The sequence below is a fragment of the Coccomyxa subellipsoidea genome, assembly GCF_000258705.1.
Source record: "Coccomyxa subellipsoidea C-169, whole genome shotgun sequence".
Lineage (NCBI taxonomy): Eukaryota > Viridiplantae > Chlorophyta > Trebouxiophyceae > Coccomyxaceae > Coccomyxa > Coccomyxa subellipsoidea.
Genome location: NW_005178041.1, coordinates 1398083 through 1423053, shown reverse-complemented (window position 1 = coordinate 1423053; position 24971 = coordinate 1398083). Strand labels below are relative to the sequence as shown.

General features: G+C 56.0%; 6 protein-coding genes across 6 annotated transcripts; 1 reads left to right on the top strand and 5 right to left on the bottom strand.

Moving 5' to 3' along the window:
- Nucleotides 1-42: 42 nt before the first annotated feature.
- COCSUDRAFT_32182 (DUF167-domain-containing protein) lies at nucleotides 43-745 on the bottom strand. Its single transcript, XM_005650982.1, has 2 exons — nucleotides 486-745; nucleotides 43-389 (listed from the first exon to the last, which is right to left on the bottom strand). The coding sequence occupies exons 1-2, from the start codon at nucleotides 612-614 to the stop codon at nucleotides 156-158; spliced, it is 363 nt and encodes a 120-aa protein (XP_005651039.1). The 5' UTR covers nucleotides 615-745; the 3' UTR covers nucleotides 43-155.
- A 922-nt stretch (nucleotides 746-1667) lies between these two features.
- Nucleotides 1668-3600, bottom strand: COCSUDRAFT_5160 (P-loop containing nucleoside triphosphate hydrolase protein; the record flags this gene model as incomplete). Its single annotated transcript, XM_005650981.1, has 6 exons — nucleotides 1668-1803; nucleotides 1931-2091; nucleotides 2215-2433; nucleotides 2668-2733; nucleotides 2913-3206; nucleotides 3400-3600. Coding segments are annotated over 6 exons (1077 nt in total), but the record flags the coding sequence as incomplete, so codon positions are not given.
- Nucleotides 3601-9130: 5530 nt separating this feature from the next.
- COCSUDRAFT_27048 (Arabinanase/levansucrase/invertase) lies at nucleotides 9131-11495 on the bottom strand (the record flags this gene model as incomplete). Its single annotated transcript, XM_005650980.1, has 3 exons — nucleotides 11203-11495; nucleotides 10020-10321; nucleotides 9131-9855 (listed from the first exon to the last, which is right to left on the bottom strand). Exons 1-3 carry the CDS (start codon nucleotides 11472-11474, stop codon nucleotides 9131-9133), a joined length of 1299 nt encoding a protein of 432 aa, XP_005651037.1. The 5' UTR covers nucleotides 11475-11495.
- A 1088-nt stretch (nucleotides 11496-12583) lies between these two features.
- COCSUDRAFT_12150 (dual-specificity tyrosine regulated protein kinase 2) lies at nucleotides 12584-14522 on the bottom strand (the record flags this gene model as incomplete). Its single annotated transcript, XM_005650979.1, has 6 exons — nucleotides 12584-12769; nucleotides 13086-13223; nucleotides 13472-13658; nucleotides 13776-13864; nucleotides 13999-14121; nucleotides 14313-14522. 6 exons carry the CDS (start codon nucleotides 14520-14522, stop codon nucleotides 12584-12586), a joined length of 933 nt encoding a protein of 310 aa, XP_005651036.1.
- A 6436-nt stretch (nucleotides 14523-20958) lies between these two features.
- COCSUDRAFT_59025 (hypothetical protein) lies at nucleotides 20959-22304 on the top strand (the record flags this gene model as incomplete). The annotated part of the gene is made up of 4 exons (XM_005650978.1): nucleotides 20959-20973; nucleotides 21082-21159; nucleotides 21807-21977; nucleotides 22128-22304. The coding sequence occupies 4 exons, from the start codon at nucleotides 20959-20961 to the stop codon at nucleotides 22302-22304; spliced, it is 441 nt and encodes a 146-aa protein (XP_005651035.1).
- A 486-nt stretch (nucleotides 22305-22790) lies between these two features.
- COCSUDRAFT_59024 (RNI-like protein) lies at nucleotides 22791-24885 on the bottom strand (the record flags this gene model as incomplete). The annotated part of the gene is made up of 6 exons (XM_005650977.1): nucleotides 22791-22973; nucleotides 23144-23371; nucleotides 23577-23815; nucleotides 23966-24242; nucleotides 24394-24572; nucleotides 24681-24885. The coding sequence occupies 6 exons, from the start codon at nucleotides 24883-24885 to the stop codon at nucleotides 22791-22793; spliced, it is 1311 nt and encodes a 436-aa protein (XP_005651034.1).
- Nucleotides 24886-24971: the final 86 nt, after the last annotated feature.

The following is a 24971-nucleotide window of genomic DNA, read 5'->3' as shown; positions in this document are numbered from 1 at the left end:
GATCAGGCATAATCAATGCGTGAAGAGATGGACTGAGTGTATGCGTCAGTTTTTTTCAACAGCAGCCCTGAGGGCATGTGCATACATTCATTGATACCTTAAAAGTGATTGATTGCTCGGATGCTATACATTGCTGAAGGTGGGTAGCCCATCACTCAAGACTGCCCTGATGCCTGCATTAGCCTTGTCAGGGCTGTATCACTGTCCAGACCGTGGACTTTGAATACTTTCTCCCGAGATCTGGATCCTATCGCCAACTCTACTTGTCGTTTCTTGACCCCCAACACTTCAGCAAGAAACAGAGCTGCCGCTGCATTTGCTTCTCCTTCTCTTGCCGGTGCAGAGATGGCCAGGCTCACCGATCCTTCTGTGATGCTGAAGCTGTTCACCTGCATGATTTAGTAGTGCAAACTAAGTTCCGACGAGTCGGGCGTGTTCACTTCTTGTGTCACTAGGATACACGCATGGGGCAGAGTGAAGCTTACTTTTGAGCCCGGTTTGCAATGGACACTGATCGACACCGAGTCTTCTGATAGTTGTTTTACATATGTCGGTAGATTTTTTGTAGTCTCTGGGAGACCTTCCTTCGGTTTACTTTTGCTGCTGCTTTTCATACAATGGACCGCTGCCTGTCCATGCCTGGGTGGACGTACACACAAAGGATGCCAGTGTGCGAGGTGACAACCGATCCTGTATGTGATGAATCTCATCAATGCTCATCTGATGACCATGAGAGAATTTGGCCTATTACCCTCCTCATTTCACCGATCTCAATCGTTTCTTAAGTGTCAGGGCAGGTCAATCACTAGGCACCCTTCCTTGCACCCTTCTCAGCACATCCAGTATACTTCCAATCTTCACCCTGCATTCCTCTTTCTCTAGAATTTTTCTGCAACGGCGATGCTTTGCATGTCTCCCCGTAGCCAGCTGAGGCGCATGAATACAAAGTCTATGGGGTTGTGCCATCACTTGACTGGTACACCAACCCGCACGAGCCCTCCACGCTTCCCATACGCCGCTGCTGCTCCATCATAGCCTCCGGCATCCACAGCAAGGCCACGGTTGCCCTTGCTGCGTGCTGGCTTCTTGTGGAACTTGTGCGCTGCCCGCCGCTGCTTCTGCTTGTCTGCATGCACACTGGAAGTCAAGAATCTATGCACCAACTTCTCCAGTACAACAAAGAGAGGGTTTGGGTAGAACGTCCCCAGCCACTAATGCCAATAACATCATATTCAATCAAGTGTGCCTCTTGTTTTGAAATGAAATGGGTACAATTGCATCAGCGTAGGTGAGCAGTCTCACCATCGATATTGAGGCTTTCGAGCAGATCAAGGTCTGCATCCCCCAGCTCAGAAACGCCCTCTGGCACTGCCTCCTGATCAGGCCTTGGCCCGGGGGCATCCTCGGCTTGTGCTGAAGCCTCGGAGTCTCCACCCTCCTCCTCATCTGTTGAGACTCCAGCGCTATCATCACTCTCCTCGCCTGCTTGCACCAATTTTGGTAAAGACTTTGACATTCCTCAGCATACCATTTATAATGAGTTGCAGGAAAACGTGCAATGAAAGACAGGTTCAGGTGGCCGACATACCTGATGAGGAGGCCGTGTCCCTTGGGTGCTCTTGCGGTGAGGCAGAGGCCGAGCCCTGCTGCGGGTCAGACGAGTTTGGGGGCCACTCGCAGTGCACCAGCTTGCCGGCGGTGTAGTCCTTGAGCAGCATGCGGCCGGAACGCGCCTCGTCCGGCAGACCGTTGCCCACGACCCAGCCGCGAGACCGCGCCATGCACTGCAGCAGCACTGCCGCACTGGGAGCCCTGCACCACACAACGCACAACACTTGCATCAGGGCCAAATCGCATGCCAGCGCTCACACTTTTTGTAGGCTGCTCATCGACCGCTGCACAGCTGATGGAGAGGAGAAGGAGGTGCTACGGAAGATGAGCGCACCCGTCAGCAGTCTGGCGTGGCAGCTGCATCGCGTAGGTGGCCTCAAGTACTGTGCGAGGGATGCGCTGCGCTATCACCTCCGCCGGCGCGCGCACGTCCGTCAGCCGCTCAATGGGAATCACGCCTGCACACAGGTAGAAAAGGCACTCTCAACGATCTCTATTCTACATCATGAACATTTCGACCGGTGCTGATTTTCTGATCAAACAAGGTAGTGGATCAGCTGAGCATGGCAGGTGCGAAAGAGAGGGGGAGGCACCTGCGGCGACCATTTCGGCCTTGGAAGCGGCGTATTTGGGCAGGACAAGGCCAGGGCAGTCGCAGAGGGTGAGGCGCTCGGTGATGTTGAGGGTCTGGAAGTGCTTGGTCTTGCCGGGCGTGGCGGCCACAGCGGTCTTCTTGGAGCCGAACAGCGCGTTGATGGTGGATGACTTGCCCACATTGGGGTAGCCTGTCAGGCCCACCATCAGCCGCTCACCCTCCGACCCCTGCAACCCCCCACCATTCGCTTGCATACGGTATTTTCTTCACGCTCACAGAAGTCCCCTTCATGGGCTGCTTGCTTCACAATCAACAGCATCAAGCTTGAATTTTCAAATGCCTTCACAGGCTGCGTGAAGCACAACTGACAGCATCATCCTTTTCACTCAAACGCAAGATTGCCTAAGTGCAGGTGAGGAGGTGCTGCGCAGAAGGTTTGACACTGTTGGGATGCGCACCACCAAGGTCTCCACTCTGCTCCCGGCGTCCACGGCCGCCTGCGCACGCTGCTGCAGCAGGCTTATGAGCTTGTCGCTGCCCACCACCTCCGTGCGGGTCCCCGCATCCTCCGCCGGGGGCTCCACCACATCTGTCACACCCACATCGCTCATCAGAAATCTGATCATCATTCATCCGTCATGAGTAATTGTGATGCCAGCAACATGTCATATTTTGACAATGGCAAGCCTAAGCCTGTGACAAGCACAACGGCGCCAACGGCAAGATCAACGGCATGCAGCGGCCAGGGTATACCAGAGAAGCCAGCTGAGCGAGAGGGCGCACCAGGGTTGAGCGGGCGCTCGGAGGCGGCCTTGGCGGACCAGAAGATGAAGTCGACGCCGCGCGCCTCAAAGTAGTCGGCCCACGCGGAACGCAGCCGCAGCGGCAGCAGGTCCGCCTTGTTCAGCAGCATGAGAGAGGCCTTGGCCGGGTGCAGCTCGCGCGCAAAGTCGTCCATGTCCTCCGACCGGTACCGCAGCGGATCCCTCGCATCCAACACCTGCACAGGATTGGACCTCAGTGGTTGCAGTAACCAGCAACCCCGGACCACATCAAGGCCCATGCACAAACCAAGATCATATTCATAAGATCTGTCATGTCAATTGCAGAAGGCACCACGGACAACATTTTCTGCCACTGCAACGAAGTAGGAGGGAGCAGCCAAGGAAGGGGAGGTGGCAGCGTGCCTGGACGACGATGTGGGAGCGCTCGAGGACGCGCCAGAGCTGGCGCCAGACCTCCAGGTTCTTCTCAAAGGGCGTCAGCACCAGCAGCTCCTGCGCTTCAACCGCCGCCAGCTCGCGCCGCCACGTCAGGAACGCCGCGCGCTCCTGCGCATCCACCTCCTCTGGGCTCTGCTCCCGCCGCCACGCCGGTCGCCGCGGAATGCGCAGCCTGCAACGCAGCGCCCTTGGATTCAAATTTGCTTTATTTTCTTTTAATTTATTTTTGTACTTCCTACTTTTAGAAACTTTCAAGTACTTCAACCGTACTCTACAAGGCAATCTCGCCTGCACCTCCTGATCGACGGATGGGCCGCATGCATGAGAACAACTGCAGCATTGACAGATAGCATCTTCTGGCAAATGTTTGTTTGGTGGCGTCTTGCAAATGGAGTGATGTGGACTGGCACAGTCAGGCCAGATCTCAGCACCTGTGCCTGTTCCTCTGCTCGGCCGCTCGGCGCTCCCGCGCTGTCGAGGCTTCGGCCCTGGCGTCCACTGCAGCTCCAGTGCTGATGACAATGACTTCCCCCCTCTCGGCAGTGAAGTCCCGCTCGGCCAACTCCGCCTGGAGTTCATCCATCAGGGTTTGTTTGTCAAACTCTCTCAGGAGAGCTGAAGGGAGAAACAACACTCCAATGTTGCTGGGCAGCTCATGTCTGGTAGGGAGGGCTCACCATTGTCATCAACTCTGTCAGATCGTTTGCTTCCAGCACACTTTGCATAGCAGGCTGATCCGTTGTGTGCAGTCCTTGTGTCTGCTTGCCGCCTGACCTCAGACCGCCACCCTAGTCATACCACACATAACAGTTGCACTCCCGGTTGCTTGAAGAATTTGACATCTCATCACCGTTCAGGTAGTTTGCAGAGGTACATCATTGTGTGATGTCAAGAATCGGTGCAGAACACACAAGGTACTTTTTACCTGCTTCCCTCTGCTTGTCCCAACATTGATTACACTCTGGCAGCGCGGTGGCGCACTCAAGAATCAATTCATACGAGTAATCTCGAGGGTTGATCCTCGGCAGATTACAGCCTGTCGCACCTTGTGCCTGTTCGACAGCGCAGCCCCAACCTTCATGCCCGCTTTGCGAGCTTTGCCGTTGTGCTTCCCCATCTTGTGGAGTTCTTTTCAGAAGGTTCGAAAAAATGTGGAGAACTCCTTCCAACCAGCCTCCGAGATCTTGACACAAAGTTGAAGCTTACTATTACTAGGATGTCCTTATGTAAACAAGAGACCAGATCGCTTGCACTACCGGTATCTAGCACTGCTACAATGCTCAGCTTAACCTTTACACTTTACGTTAAGATCGTGCGCGTGTGTGGATATTCTCAAGTTGCAGAGGGCCTGAGCTCCCTCGGTTGCCAGGAAGCCTAAATTGGTCTCGGAAGGTGCCATGCATAAGGAGGCATGGTTGGCCAGGTCATCTCAGAAGCTCGCGAAGGCCTGACGTGTATAAGGAAAGAGCTCCTTGGGACCGTCTCAGTGAGTATGTGGTATCCTGACTGTAGCTCTTGCAGTAGTGCGGTGACCACATAGTGCGCCTGCGTGCCAATATTACTAATATAGTATGCAAGTGCATACAGTCGGGTGACCCGGAGCGAAGTGTGACATCATGTCATTATGACGGAGCTCCCATCATCATTGATGACCACGTAGTCATCACTGGCAGGACCCGGGATATCTGACCAGCCCGAATATCAATTCTTTCTTTACAAAATTCAGTTGAAGACTGGCTCAGACATCCATATGCCAACTTGGAGAGAGCTATCTGCATGGCTTGCGAGTGCCAGAGCTGCCAGTTCAAATACCACAAGTTGGCACAAGAATGGGTATATTCAGCCAGCACGGCAAGGGAAAGATTTTCCCTTGCCGTACTGTCGACTCACTCCAGACACTAGAAATGATAAAGGCACCAGCAAATTCGTGCAAATACCATACAGAAACAGCATCTAAATGTCCTGTTCAACATCGTGCGATCTACAGTGGTCGATACACCTCTGATACAATGTGATACCTCAAAGCCCTGCAAAAGTATTCCAAACAGCTTGTCTTCACGAGCACGGCCACAGCTGGCACAAACGAATCGCCCTGGCCTGGCCCCTATTCTATGTCGCCTGTCATGCGCGATCGCAGCTGGTAACAGGCATACTGCTCCAGTAATCTGCCATGAAAAACCAAGTCATGTCTTCCCCACTGCCACCGCAGTATCGGCACCCTGCCAAATCCACTAAAATGGCATTGATGCGATGTTCCCTCTCTCTTTGGGTCCACATCTGAAACTCCGCCTGTCCCTGGTGCAAGCCAGGTGACACCATAGGGCACATCCATGCACATGCCTGTGCACGTGGCCTGCTCGGACTATGAATGAAAGCAGGCCGATGCAAAAGGCTGCTCCACAAACAATGGAACGGGGCCCCGGCAGACTGCTCTCAAAGTGAGATCCGGCTCATGCAACGGAACAACACTCGAGCTGCCACAATGGTGCGGCATCACAGTCAGCCAGCAACCCCACACCCATCATCCATTCGCTGATTGGGGAATCGCTGAAGGTTCTCTCGTCAGGTTCTCTCACACTCGTTGAGTTTCTCGGTGTGTTTAAACATCGTCAATGTGAAGAGGGTCTCCTCTCAATTGTCCTCTCAAAACCTTGGTGAAATCTTGCACCAATGAAATCCCTTGGGCAGACACTGGAAAAGAAAGGTAGCCCAGCGCACAGTTGTCTATTTGCTCAAACGTGCTCAACACACATTGCCTGTGCTGCGGCGTCTCTGTGAGATGGAGGCCCACTCATTGCAGGGGCTCTTCTCAGAGCTGCTGCGCATGAGGGAGGCTTGGTGTCTATCAGAACCAGTTGAGCAGATGTAATGTCTGCTTAGCGCGTGCCCGGCCCATTGAAAGGACGATTGGCAGATCAACTGCTCCGGCTGTGAGGGGTCAAAGAATTCGGTCCTGCTCCGTGGCAGGACAAGCAGTGTTCCGCAGATAGCGTCTCTGCACAGAATGTATGCTCGCCGTTGCATGGGCTTGTACTGGGCTGTGGAAGAATCTGTCTGCCTCACAGCCGCAATACACAGCCTGGTCTTAGCGCCTCTTGTGGAGCCACCTCCACCAGGCACAAGGTCCACCCAAATAGAGAATAGGAGGACGCCACAGGAGCACAGTCGTGTGGGCTGAGAGCTGCCGCAGTGGAGACCACGAAAAACAAGGGAGTTAAATTGCTGTCGCAGCCCCCATGAATCCGAGACCCCAAGGGTGCCCTCTGACTCGACCGCCGTGTGCCGCGCCAGCAGTCATTCGGCGTGGGGTGGTGAAGCAGATCTGGTGGCGGTCTAGACTGCCACTGGGCTGCCCATAGGCATGACTGTGTTGATGGGCTCGTACATGGAGCTGTAGCTGCCAGACTTCTCAGGCTCCCTCATGTACTCGCGCTGCCATATGGAGCCCATCTCCCACGCCTCCACCCGCTGCAACACCCCCCAAGGCATAACTCAGTGAGGGTTTCAAACACACTCCTCAGCTAACACAATATTTTGCCATCAACAGCCTGAGAGACACCTCGGAGTACAATGAGTGATGGCCTGCCTAAAATACTGCAGTACGGGTGCATCAGCAGTGCATCTACTGTCAGCAGTACTGAGGTATAAGGGTACTAGGCAGATTATGGTAATCTGACAAAGCAGACGGCATACAAATGACCTGGCTTGGACACCACAGGAATCAGGCCGCAGGGAGGTGTTGATCCAGTGGGTTGCAAGGGGGCAGCAAAGAGGTGAGAGCAGGGCTGACCTCGGCGCGGGCGATGCCACCGTACGCGACAAAGTCGATGCCAGCGTCGGAGCCGTGGGGAGGGTGGCCCCTGTAGACGCGCGTGGACAGCACCTCTCCGCTGCTCAGGTATACCTCCACGCAGCTGTGATCCACCAGCACCCGCATCTGCAGCCCATGACAACAGCCTTCAGTTATCAAGCCGCTCAACCCACTCATTGCCCACTATTTCTAGAGCAGAATCACGATCTCGCATCATGCCCCAGATGATCTACACCCTCAAAGAGCCCGTCCTCAAAATTTTGCTGGACCATGGAACATGATGCCTGTCTCTTGCCCTTACACATCAGGGTGGCTCCTGCTCTCAGGCTCTACAAAGTCTGCCTTTCTCAGCATGTGAACTTAGCAGGATGATGCAGGGGCGGGCCAGCTCTGAAGCCTATGATGAGCATATGCAAGGTCAGTGCGCCCCCAGAGCGGCATGCAGCGCACCGTGAGCGGCTCGCCGGGGCGCAGGTTGACTGGGCCGCCGACGCGGCGCTGGCCGTCAGAGTCCGGGTCCAGGTCGGTGGTGGTGGCCAGGTCGCGGCCTGCGCCACCCTCAAAGATGGCCTCCAGCACGTTGCGCTCCCAATCCAGCAGGATGGCCGCGCTGCCCTCGCCCCCAGCGTTCCACGACCGCAGCAGCACCCCAGCCGCAGTCGCCGTCCCCCTGCACAGGCGCTGGCATCTGTCACTGACAGCAGCAGCAGCAAGACACAACCTTGTGCGACCCGCTGGACCTGCACTGCTCAATGAACCTCCTCCATCAGCTTGGCTTGCCTGTCCTGGCGTACTTTGAACTTCATCCCATCAATCTCCCCACAATAGAAGAATAATATAGTTTACTGATACATAACACTAGGAAAACAGAATTCCTGCTGCCTGACACCATGCTAGCAAGACACGGGAGGGAGTGCTCACCGCTCCAGAGAGATGACGATGTCCAAAGCTGGGCCAGCAACGCCCTCCAGCGGGGTGGCTTCCTCAGGGAAGATCTGCAGGTGGGAGGTCCGCCAACACTCTCCCTGCCGCAGCCTGTTCACCTCCAGTGCAGGCTCCTGCAGCGAGGACGACACATTGTTTGACTACCTTGTCCAACCCCACCTGTGACAAGGTCATACTAATGCATTTGCATCAATGCATTGGCCGGGCAAATCATGCCAGTAGGTTCTAACACATGCAGAGTACGGATGGCATGTGCACTTACCTGGATGAGCCGGTTGCCGCTGATGTACATGATGCGAGGCAGCGAGAGGCAGCCAGCATAGTCATAGCTGCCCACCTTTCGCCGCTCCTGCAGCCAGCCCCACAGCACGTGCCGATCCTGCAACACACCAGCCAACCCACTTACACCCCCAAACCTCACACATTCCTACCATGGAAGTATTCACGAGGCCAAGACTGTATGGACAAAGATGCATGTGTGGATAGAGCCAAAATTGGGTCAGTTGTGCACTGACCTGGTGGTCTTCTAGGAGGTTGGGCGCGTAGAGGGTGTCCCCCAGGTCCAGGCGGAGGGGCCCCATGGCGCTCTCCAGCAGGAACCGCGTGTTCTCGGCGTCAAAGTTGCCCAGCCAGTACAGCACCGGGTTGGTGGGCGCATCAGGAGAGACGCACATGAAGTGCGTGTACTGCGGCTCCTGCCCGCTGCTGCCCACCTCCTCCTGTGCTCCCGTGCACCCATTGCTCGACGGCTCCCCGCCCGCCTCTCTGCAGCACACAACCGCACTGCGTCAGCACTGGCTGAGGAGACGCTTACAGCACCACCTGTCAGCTGAACGGTACCACTTTTGCAAGGTTATGCCAGGGGCAGGATTAGACACGAAACGAGTAAACCTCTGGAGAAGGTTCCCACTCTGCCAAAAATGCACTGGAGTCTAAGGGTGTACTTTACAACCAGGTACATGAGGCAGCAATACAGGAAGAGTGTATTGGCGAGAGGAGCACGAACAGTGAGAAGTTGCCGTCCTCCTTGCCGGCCTCGTCCGCGTAGGGGTTGAGCAGCTGCTCGCTGAGCAGGCTCTTGCCGGCCCCCTCACCATCCGCGCCGCCCCCGGGCGGCGGCTCCTTCCCATCCTCTTCCCAGCCGGCGCGCAGGCCGGCCGCCGCCAAGTCCTTACGCGGGGAGAACCCGGCCTGCACCTGCGGCCCCGCCGCGGCCGCCGACTTGCGGTCGGCGGTGGGCGAGGCCGGGTGGCTGCCATTGGACGAGGGGTGGAACGCGCTGATGTTGTTGTAGGAGTTTGACAGCGAGTGCAGGCTGCCGAGCGCGCTGCGTCGCCGGTGCTCCTCGGGCACGACTGTGAGCGCCAGCAGCAGCGGGCACTCCCACATCGCGCCGGTGTCCACCGAGTCGGCCTCACACAGCATGCCGTCATAGCGCCAGCCTGATCGCAGGTTGTCCGAGCGGTAGATCATCACGCTGCCGCCCTTGCCCTTGATGCCGCTGCCCATCAGCATGCCCCACTCCTTGAAGCGCCCGTCCTTGCCCTTGAACTCGAAGATGAAGGGGTCCCGCCAGCCCACCAGGTTGCTGTCGGGCGGAGGGTACGCTAGAAACGGCTCCTCTGACTTCACCCAGTTCGCCAGTAGCGGGTCCGGCTCCCCGTCGTACCCTGCGCATGCAGCAGCCTTTCATGGTCATGCGCAGCGCAGAAAGATGATACCTTCTGCTGCTCAAACAGTCCGCTCACAGCACACGCTGCGGCCTGTCTGCCGTCTTGGCAAAGCAATATGTATAAGAAAGGCAAACGGCATGGCAAAAGGGAGGGTGCCGGACCTGTCTCAGGCACAGCGAAGCATTGGGACTCCACGAAGGGAAGGTTGAGGTCGTGCTCCGGCGGCGGCAGCGGGCCGCAGTCGGGGTTGCTGCGCAGGCGCACCCCTGTGTACAGGATGGTGGGCGTGCCATCCGTGTCGATGATGCAGCAGCCTGAGAAGCAGCCGTCCGCGTCCAGGCCCCCCGGCGTGGGCATTAGCGCGGGCGGCAGGTGCTCCCAGTGCACTAGGTCTGTTGTCACCGCGTGACCCCACACGATGCCAAAGTCCCACTCGCACCCATTGATGATGTGCTGGTAGAACCTGCGCATCACACGGATGGTTACTTGTGAGCGCCCCTGCAGACATGCTGCCCAAAGCACCCTCACATAGGGTGTCCCCCAGCTGTCAAGGCCAGAAACTGCACCACGCCTCACAAGTTTCTCTGCCCAGCGCTGCGCATGAGCGCTCAAAATGCGCATTTGGGGCAGATCTGCAACCTGTTGCTGTGCCATAAACACCTCAAAGTCAGGTGTAAACCATCCCAAGAGCTGAAATCTGCAGCTTCCAGCGTAAGCGCCCTCCACACACATTGTAGATATTTCCAAAATGTTGTCCAGGGTTGCATCATGGTCTGGAACATTGAGCAATCATGACACATTCGGTGTGCAATTATTGATCTCCATACGTCTAGTGGCGTATGACAACAAAAATTGCCTGGTCACATCAGGCATGTCCCAACAGAAGACATGTCCTGGTACTTCCACCTGGACCTGATTTGTCAAGTCCAATCGAGATTCGGGATCAGCAAACAACTCTCATAATTGTTAGAAAGGTGCCCATCTTGCTCGAGCACATTCATCAGAGACGAACTCGAAGGACCTCGAGCACTCGAAAATCTCAACCCTGGGGAATAGGTGACACAGGTGGTCAACACGGACAACAGGCCATGCCCACTACGAATAAGCAAAAAGCTGTGGTGCTGCAGTAGTGCCAATTACTGAGCTTTAGAAGCACTGATACACGCGTGTTTGCAATCCAGGGAATCAAGCAGACGTAAGCACAATCGAAAGAGCCGCCTTCTCCTCAAGTGTTACCCCGATCGTTGCAGCAGCATGAATACTTGAAATTAAGGGCTTCAATAGCCGGAGAATTGGTCAAAATCATCCGGGAGAGAAGCGAGGGAAGGCCAGGGCAAGACTTACAAGTGATATCTGCCGTTGTGGTAGAACGGGCCATTGGGGTCGTTTATCCAGCCTGACGAAGGCATTACATGGTAGCTAGGCTTCTCTGGGTCCTGTCTGAGCGCAGCTGACAGGTCCATCAGGGACTCCGCCTCGCGTACTGTGCTGGGAGGGGCTGGGAAGCCCGCAGCTCTGGTCACTAGTTGCGCAGCTTTCTGCCTCTTTCTCTGCCACACAGGGCGACCCACCACTCCGGGTCCAACCTGTGGGCTAATATCAATTTGTAATTTCATTCAAGGAGGAAGGGAGGTCATCATGGCGAGAGCAATCGAGAGAACAGACCGGTGCCTCCCTGCCTAACTTGTGTTTATTATCATATCTCCGCTGCACATGCTGATGATGTTCCACGTATTGAGGGGGAATGTTTTCTTCAACCCCTCTTCACTCCATGCGCCACATGTTGGAGGCTATGATGTTCTTGTCATTCGCATCCTGGGCGCTCCTTTGACCTGAGTCATGCTGGGAGTGGCATCGAATTGCCAGCCAAGAGGCACCATGCCATATGGCCGATGCACACGCATGCATGCGCACCGCGGCACCTCCACCGCCAAATCTGCACTGCCGGCAGGATGGTGCCAACTTGCCAATTTATGCGGCAACATGGCAGTGGCTGCATACTCAATCGCACCATGTGCATGATGCACTGTGCACGCGGCCGCGGTGGTGCACGCAGGTATGCATGCGGTATCACAACTCCGCCGTTTCTTTGGGTGCGCTTGCCGGAATACATGCGCAGACACTCCTGCTAGAGTATGATAATAGCCAGGCCATACATAGACTGAAGTGCTTTGTATGCATGTGCAATTCTTCGCAAATATGTTTGCAGAACTTTTGCGAGAGCTGCCTTGAAGTTTGTCACGATCGTGATCACAAACTTACGGTAATGCAATGTACCATGGTCGATAATAGACTGGAGGTACTCTTTACTGATGGAACGCCTGCAAACCTTTGAAGTCGCATTCCAGTATACTATACTCACACTCTTACAAGTTTAGACATGGCTTATGAGCCGCCCCCTTCCGCCTAAGCATTTCCTGGAAAACCGTCATTTTAGTATACTGTTTAATTGAGGACACAGTAGCTATTCAGGGGCCACCGAAGTGCTGGCAAGATTTAGTGCGGAAAGCTGCCTACGCTGCTCACACAGGGTCCATCAGCTGAAGTGGTACCGTATTCCTAATCCTCTACACCTGATTAAAGACAGAAAAAAGGGCCGGCGTCACAGCACCGCCCCGCCCATCCTGTGTCTCTCCTGGACACTCCCTCTCCCTGAATAGCCCACCTTGTGGCCATCAACTCATTGTGAAACACACGCACACAGGCTGCTCCTTGCGCGCGCGCATCAGTCGGCGGGGATGGGCGGGTAGCACTGCTGGAGCCAGGGGTGCTGCAGGGCCTCGTCGGCACTGGGGCGCTTGTTGGGGTCGGCGGTCAGCAGGAAGGCCAGGAAGTCCAGGCAGCCCTGGTCGGCCTCCGGCACACGCTTGCGCAGGCTGGTGCGCTTGGGCCGCAGGTACTCGTACCGGTGCTGCAAGGCACACCGGCAATCTCAACCCCACAGCACAGACGACCACGCATGCGGCAGAGAAGCACTGCGATGGATTCCTTGCCAAATCCAAAGAGCAGAGCTACGAGCATCTCTTGCAGTGCCTACAGCTTGGATTATTTGCATACTTCTGGAACGGCGGTATTGTTATCGTTGATCTGATGGGCAGATGCCGAGCAGGGCTGATCAGTCCAAAATAAATTCCCCAAGCCATCAAGTGCAGTTAAGAAAGCCAGGGATAAGGACAGCAGGGGTTACGATTGAAGGTAACATTTGGTATTACGGAGGACGGGCGAACCGAGCGGGGGTTGCGGTCAAAGAGAGCGCCGGAGCGCGTGTAGAAGCGCTGCGCATAGCGCCCCTCGCGCAGCATGTGCCGCGGCAGGGCCCCCAGAATGCCCTCCAGCCGCGCCAGCAGCGTCGCCAGCGAGTCATTCTGCATGCCCACCAGCACTCTCAGCACCCCAACAACATGACCGACTCATGCACACTGGCACACATCAAAAAGAGGGGCACCTCAAACAAGCCGGGCACAATGCACCCAGGGCGGCATTTGTTGGTCCTGCACTTTGCTGCAGAGACAAGAATACAGTACCCCGCTGAGATGCCTGCTCCGCAGCAGGGGTTGGGCTAGCAGCTCGGTGCAGACATGCAGGACAGCTGGTGGGTGCAGCTATCGCGCACCTGGAACAGCACAAAGCCGGAGAGGAGCTCTGCCAGGATGCAGCCGAGGGACCAGACGTCCACCTTCTGGCCGTAGGGCAGCCCCAGGATGACTTCTGGCGCGCGGTAGGAGCGCGACTGCACGTAGCTGCTCAGCTGGTCCGTGCTGAAGCAGGACGAGCCAAAGTCTATCACCTTCACCTCGCACCTGCGCGACATTGCGTTTGTCTCCACAAACATAGCTGAGGGTTAGCCTGCTAGCAGAAGGGCTTGCCACAGAGCAAGGATTGGCGTAAATGAATGGCAGCCTGAGGTTAGTGGGCACCTGGAGTAGGACTTGATGAGGATGTTCTCTGGCTTCAGGTCCGAGTGGATCAAGCCCAAGGAATGCAAGAACGCCAGACTTCTCAGGACCTGCAGTCCCAGCAACAATTATAACTGAGCTGCATAGCAGACAGCAACGGTTTGGTTCATCAGTGATGCCCTCCTTCATGGCAAGTCTGTCAAAATTTGGGAGTATGGACTGCAGCAGGGCACAAGGGGCTGACCTGCCGGGCAATGGACTGAACACGGGGCAGAACGAAATACGTTGCATCCCCCGACTCTCTGTTGTACTTCTGGAATTCGTACAGATTGGCTCTCAGCAGCTCACACACCAGGAAGAGGTGCTCCTGCAGCGCACATAAAAGTCCACTTTTCAGGCTGGGTCTGCCAGACACACATTGCCCAGCTACAATGGCCCACATTTGCTATGCATGTATACAGTAGCACCGCAGGGAGCGGATCATTACGCTCTGCCATGCATTGACAGGGCACATAACAACGGGGCCAATTTGCAGGCAAGTGAGTAATTCTCACATACCTTATAGTAAAAGTAGTCGTACAGGCGCAGCAGGCCGTGCTCATCGGCGGGGTCGGCGGCGTTGATGTAGGAGAGCAGCTTGATCTCGTCCAGGCTCTGGTCGAAGTAGTCCTTGTTGTTCTTGATGATCTTCAGGCACACCAGCCGCCCTGTCTTCACATCCAGTGCCTGCACCGCCTTGCTGAAGGCAGCTGACCCCAGGAAATCCATCACCTGCGATTGCATGGTTGTCCTTTAAACTCTGACCCATTCCCCTTGTGAGCTTATGTTTGCGTGAGTGTGCCAGTAGCACAGTGTGTCCCAGGCCATGGCTTTGCTGCCAATGTTTTGTCCCCGCAGGCGGGAATGAGAGGTATGGTGGATGGCTTATGGCACCTGGTAGCGGCCTGCTATGAGGTCGTTGACGCGGATGGGGAAATCCTTTGTCTCCTCAAAACCGGTGCGCCGCCTCCGGTGGATCACGCTCAAAGTCATGATCTCATACCTGCACACAGTCCCCCCATATGACTTGGCTTTCAACTGCCACACGACACCATCCCAACTTGCAGTAAAACAGCGAGGTTGCAAAGTTCAAAGACAGTCTCAGTGGGAGAAATGGGGCCGTACTTGCGCTCAATGTACTCTGGGTCATACTCAAAGACCAGCGCTTCGGGCGAGGTGCCTGCATCTGCGGCCGTAGGTGAACTAGCAACTGCTCGTCGCGCGTCGGATGAGGCCGGGCTGGACCCAGCAAGAGCCTCAATAGATGTTTTAGGCCTCTCCCCGCCGCGCTTGGCCCTGCTGCCAAACTCTTCTGCCGCCACACCTGCACGCACAACCCTGTTTCATGCCTTTGATTGTGGTATTGCACGGAAAAGGACCCATGCAGCAGCCCTGCAGAGCATGCCTCGTCGCACTCCTCACGCTCCCAAGGACAAGGATCGGGGGCTACTGAGAAGGCTGGGAAAAAGTCTAGCGCCACCTGATGGGCCCTGGTGTGGGAAGCTCTCGGGAGCGTGCTCGTTGCTGTGCATGGCAGAGGTGTGCAGGGCGACAAGGTCATGCTGCGGCAGTGATGCGCTGATGGCCAGCGGCGGGAATGCCAACTGCACACAACACATGCCCAGTCAGTTAATTTGACATCAAATTTGTCCATCACTTCGGAATACAACACAAACAAGCCAAAATTCTCTTTGTAACGCCCTCAGTGTAACGTGCGTGGCATTTACAGACAGCAAGTCCAACAACGCCGCTGATCAATGCATGATAGCCAGGCGTGCAGCACCTGATGATGCTTGGCGACCAGTACAGGCAGCCCGGAGGCAGCATGGGGAGAATCGGCAACGACGCTGCGCGCTGCGGCCGGCTCCGGCCCGTCCTGCAACTCCGGCAGGGGCGCCAGCGCCTCGCCGCGCGAGTCTGGCGCAGGAACGCCCCCGGCTGGCTGCTCCATGCCGCTGCTCACCTCAGCTGCGCGCGACACCATGGACAGGCGCGACGGCACCGCGGCCGGGCCGTCCGGCGGCGGCCGGGACGCGCGGCCGGTGGCGCGCGTGGCCGGTGGCTCCTCGGAGAGCACTTCCCTGTTCGCGGCCGCACGCATGTCGACCAGCAGGCGCCCTGTCCTGGGCATCAGGTCCACGGACGCCACCTTGGGCAGGGCTGTTGAGGGCTGCTGCACCGGCGTGCTGACCTCCGCGACGCTGAAGCGCTCTGCAGAGAAGTCCATCGCAGAGGCATCCTGCGCCGCCTCTGTCAGCGCCAGCTTGTCCAGCGACAGCTGCGGCGCCAGCAGGCCCTGTGACGAGGGCGGTGTCTCACCGGCTGACATCTGGGGAACGTCTGTGCCTTCAGGGACAGGATCCAGGGTTGGCTGCCGGAGAGCTTCCCCCTCAGCAGGGGCCAGCGCAGCGCCCATCAGCTGCTGCACCAGGGAGATCTCCTTGTGCAGGCGGGGCGGTTGGGGCTCAGGGGTGGATGATGATGCAGCTGGCTTGGCATGTTCTTTTGGGCTGTCAGATGTGGCTAGCTGCTGTTGGGTGTCCTGGGGTGGCGGTGGGACTGGACCTTGCTCCGGCAGGGGATGCTGGTGGGCGTTAGATGAAGATGATGGCTTGTGGAAGGGATTGGCACCAGGGGCATCGCTGGCGGACGGGCTGACAGCATGGTCGGCTGCTGCGCTGCGCAGGGCTGACTGGATGTCCGGACTGCTGCAGGAGCCACCCACTGCATTGCACCCACAATGTATCAGCAAGAAGTCTTCTCTGGCCCTTATATACTGTACAAGTTGGGCAAGGTTGTATCAGAACCATGACCCAGGACATCACCTCGTAGCTCGGGTGAGAGTTCCATGGAGAAGGAGTCACTCGCGCGGCTCATGCTGAGGTCGTCATCTGAGTCATAGCCCGAAGATGCCGTTCCCTGCCACAAGGCAGAGCCAATTGAGATCTGCTATCACTCAAGAATAACACATATGACTCGTCACACACGCATTCGAAGACAATCAGACAACGCATTAAGTGGTTGGTGAGGGCCACCTTGGAGGGGCGGCGCTTGCGGAAGGACTGCCAAGAGGAGAAGACGGCCCCAGGAGCTGCGGGCTCGGATGGGGGTGTCACCGGAAAGCTGAATGCCTCGTCCTCCTCTGACCTTCCAGAGGGCGACGCAGGCTCCGGAGTCTTCACTGCCGAAAACCTGCTCCCAACCATTTGAAGCTCATCTCAAGCAGCTCGAAACACCAGCAATTCTCCCCACCTTGTACCAGATTTTTGCTGCATGCTTTGGCGGCCCGCACATATGTTGCCTTTGCAAAAAAATAGCCACCGTGCAACCACATTAAGCAGATGACAGGGGCAAGGAAGACTCGGAGCAGGCCGCACCCAAATGAGGGAGTCTTTGTATCTGCTTTACTGGGAACATTTTCTGCGTCAATGGACACCTCTCTTCCCGACTTGATTGTCAGTGCCGCAAACTTTGTACTCTCCTCCTGGGCAGCAGAGTCTTGCAGCTCCTGTTGCTCGCTGATGACTGGATCAGCCGTCACCTGCAGGACCAAGTCCTTGTGACCACAGCAGTGCCAAAGCCCAAGAGGATGTCTGCATGTGACAGAAAGCAAACGAAGGATTATACTACATGCTCTTGTATCGATTAGGAAGAGCAAGCCAAGCATACCTCGGCGGACACTTCCTTCGAAGATTCGTTGCAAATACTTAGGGGTTCAATTGTTGCTGCCTCCTGCGTGCTGACTTTTGATGACTCTGAATCTGATCGAGGTTGGACCCGCCGGCTGAACACATCAGAGACCTGCGCATGCCATTAGTGTCTTACCCCAGAAGCATGAGCATTTTCACTCCCAAGACCCCCTCACATTTATATGCTTGCATGTGTGCTATCATTTTCAGCCCGTTTGGGAGTGCATTACCTTCTCAAATACTCCCAGAGGATCTAGAAAGCTGCGGCTGACGGTGCTGGGTCCCGAAGCAAGCCCCTTGCCATCTGGGCCGGGTGGCGGCTGAGGGGCACCTCGATGGTCAGAGCCCCTGGCTGCAGCATCCAGGTAGGTTGCCCCCGAGCTAGCCGCCACAGCAGCGATGGCTGCCGCCTGGCTTGTGGCTGCGCTCTCTAAAACCCTGCTCGCCTGCCTCTTTGACGCCTTGCGCCTGCTTTGCAGCTCCCCTGCAGGTGCCCAAGAACGGCTATCATGATATATCTCAAGATGGCGTGCAGGAAAGACGATACACATGGCATGCCTTTGCTGCAATACACTTGAAGGCCCAGGGTTGCGCTTGAGCCGCAGGTGAGAGAGACCCACCTGAGGAAGCTGCTCTGGGGGGCTGGAGCTTCAGAGCCGCGGCCGTGCCCAGCGCAGGGGACGCCACTGCAGACGCGGACATGGCCGAGCGCGCTGGGCTGTCCACAGGATACACCGGCTCCGCTATCACCACCCTTCGTGCCCCCTGCGTCTCGTTGCCCCCACAGCCGCCATCAGTCCCACAGAGAATTTGGCAGGAGGCCGATCGGCAGGGTCATATGCATGGTTTTGCAGGTCTCACCTGCTGAGCAGCTGCGCCCAGGTCCGCGCTGGAGTCCTGGGCCAGTGGGGAGGCCGAGCCAGACTTGTCGCGCTCCACACGCTCGCCGCTGAAGTAGGACGAGCCGCGACCGTCGCTGGACCCGCTGTCTCCCCCATCGTCTCCCCATTGCTGCAAAGCCACACAGAACCGCATCAGCCACACTGGTTGATAGAGGTTCCCCAGCAAGGTCCAAACTTCTGCCAAGTCACCATCATTGAGACTTCCCGATGCGCAGCTGTAGAGGGGCAAGTGCACGCATGGCACAGCAACCCCCCGATTTCAGCAGCCCACGCTTTCCCCAGCACAGGCTGCTATGCGACAGCATTACCGGGCAAAGATGGGCACTAGGGGAAACAAACTAGCACAAGAAGCTATCAGGGGGCGTGCCTGGCCCTGGAAGGCGAGCGCCCTGTGGTACACGTCCTCGCTGCGGCCGCTGCCGTCCTCGTCGCTGGCGTCCAGCTCGCGCGACACAAACGCGTCCTGGCAGCGGATCTCCTCGCGCACGTACCCCGGGTCCTCGTCGTCCTCGTACTCATCTGACTCCTCCCCGGCCTCCGGATCGCGCCCTGCCAGGTTCCCAATGGCCAAATCAGGCACCGGTCAATCCATGCACGAAATGTGTTTGTGATCTGACGCTAAAAGGGCTACAGAAGCTGGCTGGAGTGAGCCTGCCGGATGGAAAGAGCGGTTCGAAGGCAGCCAGAATAGGCACCGGCCAACCAGTGCGCAGTATGGGCTACACAGATGGTTGTGACCGCCGTGCGAAGCAAGCACAGGCTGGCACGGACGGATGTGCAGGACACAAAGAAAGGTGCAGGGTAATGATGAGCCCACCTGCTCCATCCGGCACAGTGGCGTCTGGCTCGCTCTGTCTCTCAGTCTGCAGCGCTCCCGTCCCTGGTCCTGGCAAGGGCTCAGCTCGTGGTTCATCCCTGAGGTAGCGGATAATTTAGCATCAAGATGTGCCTGCTAGGACCAGAAAGGGGCTATGGGAAGGGCCCCGTGTGCCGACTGTCCTCAGAGTTGCGTTCCCTTTGTGTTACCACAAGCCTGAGGTGCCTTGAAGGGGGATGCTGATGAAGCTTGTTATCTAGTACTGATGAGCAAGATCAAAACAGTGACTGTGATGGTTTGGGCTCAAAGGGTGGAGGGTGGCCATACTTAATAGGGCTCTCCCCATAGTTAAGAGATTACCTGGTAGTTTCTCCTGCTTCTCCTTGGTGTGACGTCTCCCCATATCTCTTGGTAGCACTGCTTGTGAAGGCAAAAGTGTCCTCATGGCTTTCACCAGCCTCTGCTTGGGAAACAGGTGAAGAGCCTTCAACCTCAGGATAACGGTTCTCCAGCTCTCTCACCAAGGCCTCCTCAGCAGCGTACAGCCCATTGGTGTGCAGGAAATGCACAATGAAGTTTAATGTCTCACTGTGTCTGGATGGTGAGTCCATTTGAGGATTGCCTTACTCACGGGAGGATCGCATGACACAACTTAGCCTTCTTCCATATGATGTGAAAGCATGGTATAGCATCAATATTCTACTAACATTAATAGATCATTGTGTTCACAGCGCGCGCCTGTGTGTTGGATCAAGGCAATGAGACCGTCTTTCACCCCCACTCAAGTTTTGGAAGGGTTAATCGTGAGGGATGCTGGTTAATGCCGAGCCAGACCTTCGTGCAAGCAGCAATGGAATATGCGAGACACCGGATCCCACAAATGTAAATCATGTTGAATCACTAATAGTGTAAAAGCAACGTCACGTACGTGGTGATCATCGCAATTCTGAAGCCGGTCGACCTTGGACCATCTCGTCTACACTTGCTCTTGCTGTCCCTGAGACATGGAGAACCTCTTAGATCTACCAGAAGCAATCATAGAGGAAGTACTTTACTACACTTCCAGGGATCTTAGGACCATCGCCCAGGTTGCACAAGTGTGCAAAGCTTTCAAGAGGACTGCCTACAGCGACAAGCTTTGGTTGAAGATCTGCACGGCCTGCTTCACAGAGACAGACCCAACTCTTTGGATCGCACAAGGATCACCTCGCAATGCCGGGATCAGATCTCTGCAGGCCCCTACGAACTACAGGTGCTGCAGCTTTGAGGGCAAGACACTATTCTTCCCCGAAGTTTGCTTGGAATGTTTTACAGCAGTAATAATGTGTTGCGTATTGCGCTAGTCAAACATGCCGTTGTACTGCAGATGTGTGTACCGCCTGCTGTCTTCCTCTGCATTCATTGTGGGCTTGTGGAGGGGCAGTGGCAGTGCTGCCAGGAGCACGTTGTATGAGTTTCACTGGGAGGTTGACTGCATTGCTGGGACGGGCCTCCAATACGAATCATTGCAGTACGCACTGCCACTCCTGCTCCGCCAAGACTAGCGCCCGGCAAGAAGTCCTCGGCAATTAAATGGGATGTTAACATGAAGGTGGTGTGCTGTCAGGCTGGGTCCTGTCCGAAGCAGCTTCTATCGGATCGGGTCTGACAGATTGATCGTCCCGGAACTGATCAGCGATCATCACTGCGTTTTGCGACGGACCCAAGTAATCCAAAAGACACCATCAAGGGCTGCTGAGTCGGCAGCTGCAGTCGCCATGAACAGCTTTGGGGTAAGTGAACCTGTTGTTTTGTCAATAAAGCAATGAAAGGGAGGGCGACTATTTCACTTCCATTTGACTTTCCCGGTCACTTACCTTGCACCATTGTGGACTGTGCAGAGCAGTCCAACTGGGGACATTGTGCTGGGTTCTAGCCCACAAGGAAGCTTTGAGCATGAGATGCTACGCTTCATGCAGGTAAGACCGGTCTGCTTGGTTGTGCCTTATTTCCATAAATCTTGCATGCAAGCCCCTATGCTTTGGTGCCTGATTTCTGGAATGCATCACCACACCCTTCATGCAGCCCATTTGTTGAGCAGGCAAACGTCGCCAGCAAGCAACGGCGGAGGAGATCATCCAGGAACCAGTCACCTGGCGGTGCGTCCTTGTGCCCCTTTGCTGGCCCTTGCGATGGCCATTTCGAAATCTTGCAAGTCTGCCTGTTTTTTGGAGGACTTCAGGCAACAAAGAGGGGTTGCGGCTCAAATGGCTGACTATTAACGGACATGGTGCTCCAGGTGCAGGCAGTCCTGGGGAGAGCACCACAATACACCACCTTTGCCATGTCCACAGACCCGTACCCACAACAAGACATCCATTGCAAGGATTGTGGAAGGGAGACTATGGCCCGAACGGCATCCAGGTTGTGCAGATCATGTACGACTTTTCTGGCACTGCAGCAAGACTCGTGGCAACCAAGGTATGGGCCCAGCGCCCCAGCACTCCCTCCTGATTGGCTACTTTCGATTTTTCTTCCTATGCAGATTGGCTTCCTTGGTGACAGTGCCTCGAATGATTGCCTAAGTTGGCACTGACAGCTCCTGACAGCTGCTGCACTGTTGCAGGTGACAGGGGATGATCATGTCCCAGCAGGGCGGCGGACCTGGCATGCACAGGCTGCACCTCTTGTCGAGCCATGGAGCAGGGAAGAGAGAGATCTCGTCGACCTTCGGGACCTGCTTGTGCCTGTCTTTCCACCCGGCGACAGTGAAGAATCCGAGGAACCACGCAGCAATGTAAGCATGCCTGCCCTGCCCTCAGCTGCTGCAGTAGTGTTGCCTTAAATCTAAGGGACATAATTTGGGCACGCTTCTGTCTGCAGTCATTGCTCAAGTTGCTAAAATAATATAAATTGGTGTTTTATTGATCAGGCTGTCTGCTTGCAGGTTGTGGCTGCGTACGTTGGTAAAGGGAAGGTTGCAGGCCTCAACTACTTCCAGCCGAGGTGGGTTGAGGGGCGGCTGTGGCAGTATGACAATGGCGGCATCGGCTTCATGTGGATCGACGCTGTCTTTCAGCATCTGCTGGTGGACCTGAAACGGGTTGATGATGACTTTCGGTGAAGCAACTTTAAGTGGCGTTCTATACGCAGATCTCTACAGCCGTCAAATAAACGCCTTCAAGATGTTTTATAACCGTGATCCAGCACATTCGCTTAGCATCGATTAGTTGATTACACCTGGAGGTACCAATGATGAAAAGGAATGAGTTCTGATTATGTGTACAGTCAATCTTTATCTCAATCAATTCCTTCACTTCAATTCCTGAGCTCTGGTCAGGCACTACTCTCAAGTGGGCTCAAGCAGACTCTGCTGAAAGAGACATCTGCCTTCATGACATGCGCAGTCTCACCTGCTACAACTATCCCACAAGGCACAATTGCATCTTGTCACTAGAAGCACTTGCACAATCGCCAAGATGAAGCTTGCGTTTGCTGACAGGCACTGGGGTAAAAGCAGCTCGCCTCCTCTCAAACAGCATCACATCCAACATTAACGTGTGTGGCTTTTGAGCGGCTTCTCGATACACTTGACCTGAGTATCATAACACTAAGCCTCGCGCAGCTCTGCATCCAGGTCGACCACTGGTGCACCGCCAAGCTGCTGCACAGATGAAGAGTCTCCCGCCCTCCATGCAACGTCCAGCTCGGGGCGCGCTGCACGCAAAGCCTCCACCCTCCCCTGGAACCCATCCTCCTCCAGCGCTGGGTTGCCCCCTCCGATCACCAGCATCTGGACAGGCAACCACACATCAACAAGTAATCCAAGAAGGTCCTTCTATGTGCATGAACAACCCACCTAGGCATCCCTTGAGATTTGCAAATATCGTACAGCTGAGATGGTGGTCAATTAGAGAGATGTAGACGCGCTGCAGTGATTCAAAGGGGGAGAGTGGCAGGCACCTCCAGAGCAGGGGCTGCCTGGGACTCCAGCACGTCGAAGAGGCGGACCATGCCGACGGTGCCAATGCGGCATGCAGACAGCTCCAGCTCCATCAGCTGCACAAAGCTGGCGGCCGAGAGCCTGTCCGCCACAACGCACGCCCCCTCGTCCCCCAGATGGCTGTCAAACAGGCTCAGCTTGCGCAGCTTCTGCGCGCTCCCCAGCAACTCTGCCGCTCCTGTCCCCATCTGCGCCGTGCAAGCTGGCTTCAAAACCTCCCTCCATACTTAACGATCTGATGAACAACAGAAGTTGGAAGAAAGATTGCAGGGAGCCCGTCGACCCTGATGCTCAGCCATGGTTCTTTGAGAACGTACAAGAGTATTTCAAGGAAAATACTGTTGGCAAGACAGTGGACCTATATGCATGCAGGGGAATGAACATGGTAAGCACCTGGTTGCCGCCCACATCCAGCTCCTGCAGCAGGGGCCCCTTCGCGAGGGCGCGCCCCAGCGCAGCAGCGCCCTCGTCCCCAATGCGATTGCCGCGCATGCGCAGGACCTTCAGCTGCAGCCCCCTCTCCAGAGCCTCCGCCAGCGCAGCTGCTCCCGTGGGCCCAATGTCATTGTCATTGACGTCCAGCAGCTCCAGTGGAGACGAGGACGGCATCGCCGCTGCCAGACTTGCCGCACCTGGCCGCATTTGCTCACTCAAGAAGCATGCACTGATTGAAAGATCAAGGAGGATAGCCCGGGCCATGCAGCTTGATAGGCTCGGCGCAAGATGGAGAATTGCAAGGGACTTTTAAGTGTGCCAGAGCAGAGATCCCTCAGAAGAGCCACCTTCATCTCCCAGGGCTGCCCGGCCCAGGTGCAGCTCCTTGAGCTGGGACAGCAGTGGCTTCAAGGCGCTGGTGCCGCTGAAGCCGAGTGGGTTGCCGTCCAGTCGTAGAACCTGCAGCCGGATCTTCCGTGCTGGCCCAGCCGCCCTCCCATTGATCTCTGCATTTGATGCCACCCCACCGCTAGCCTCCGCCTCCAATGCATCCCTCGCATCCTCAAAAGCTGCTGCAAAGGACCTCGCCCCGCTTGCCCCTATCTCACAGTCATGCAGGTCCACCTGCATCACAAATTCCAGTTCTGCATAATTCTTTTGTGCCCATGAAATTGATACAAATATTTATTCATGCATGGGACCCTTCGGATATGGCCAATCATGCTGACAGCAAGGCATGGCTATCGAATTTAATCAGGGATGAGGGGACCGTCACCTCGCGTATGAAAGGGATGGCCGCAGCCACAGCTGCTGCGCCTTCATCACCAAGACTGTTGCCGGACAAGGTCAGATGGTCCAGGCCGGTGCCAGCAGCGATGGCCTGCTGTAGGGCCCGCAATCCTGGGGCGCCAACACCTTTGCTGTGCAAGTCCAGCTTTTGCAGGCCCGTGTTCCCTGGTTGCAGCCATTCATCATGAGCCATGACTGGCATTGCATGCAGAGAGCACATGCATGCAGGCAGATCGTTGACATGCTGGACCATGGGGGATGATCCAGGCACACCTGATAATCCTCCAGACAGGGCTGAGAGAGCTTCATTGCCGAAGGATGAAGTGCCCAGAGACAGGCTCTGCAACGTGCTGTTGCTGCGCAAGACTCCAGCAAACTGTTCTGCGTCCTCCACAGACAACGAATGGCTGGTGGCCGTGAAGTCATTCAGCCTGGTGTTGTTCTCAAGTGCACTGCACAGATCCTTGACCTCCTGCATGGCAGAACCTTGTTCAGGATAGCATTTACAGGAATTAAGAAATGATATTGCATCTGAAATTGTGCTAGAGGCACATAATTGCCGCT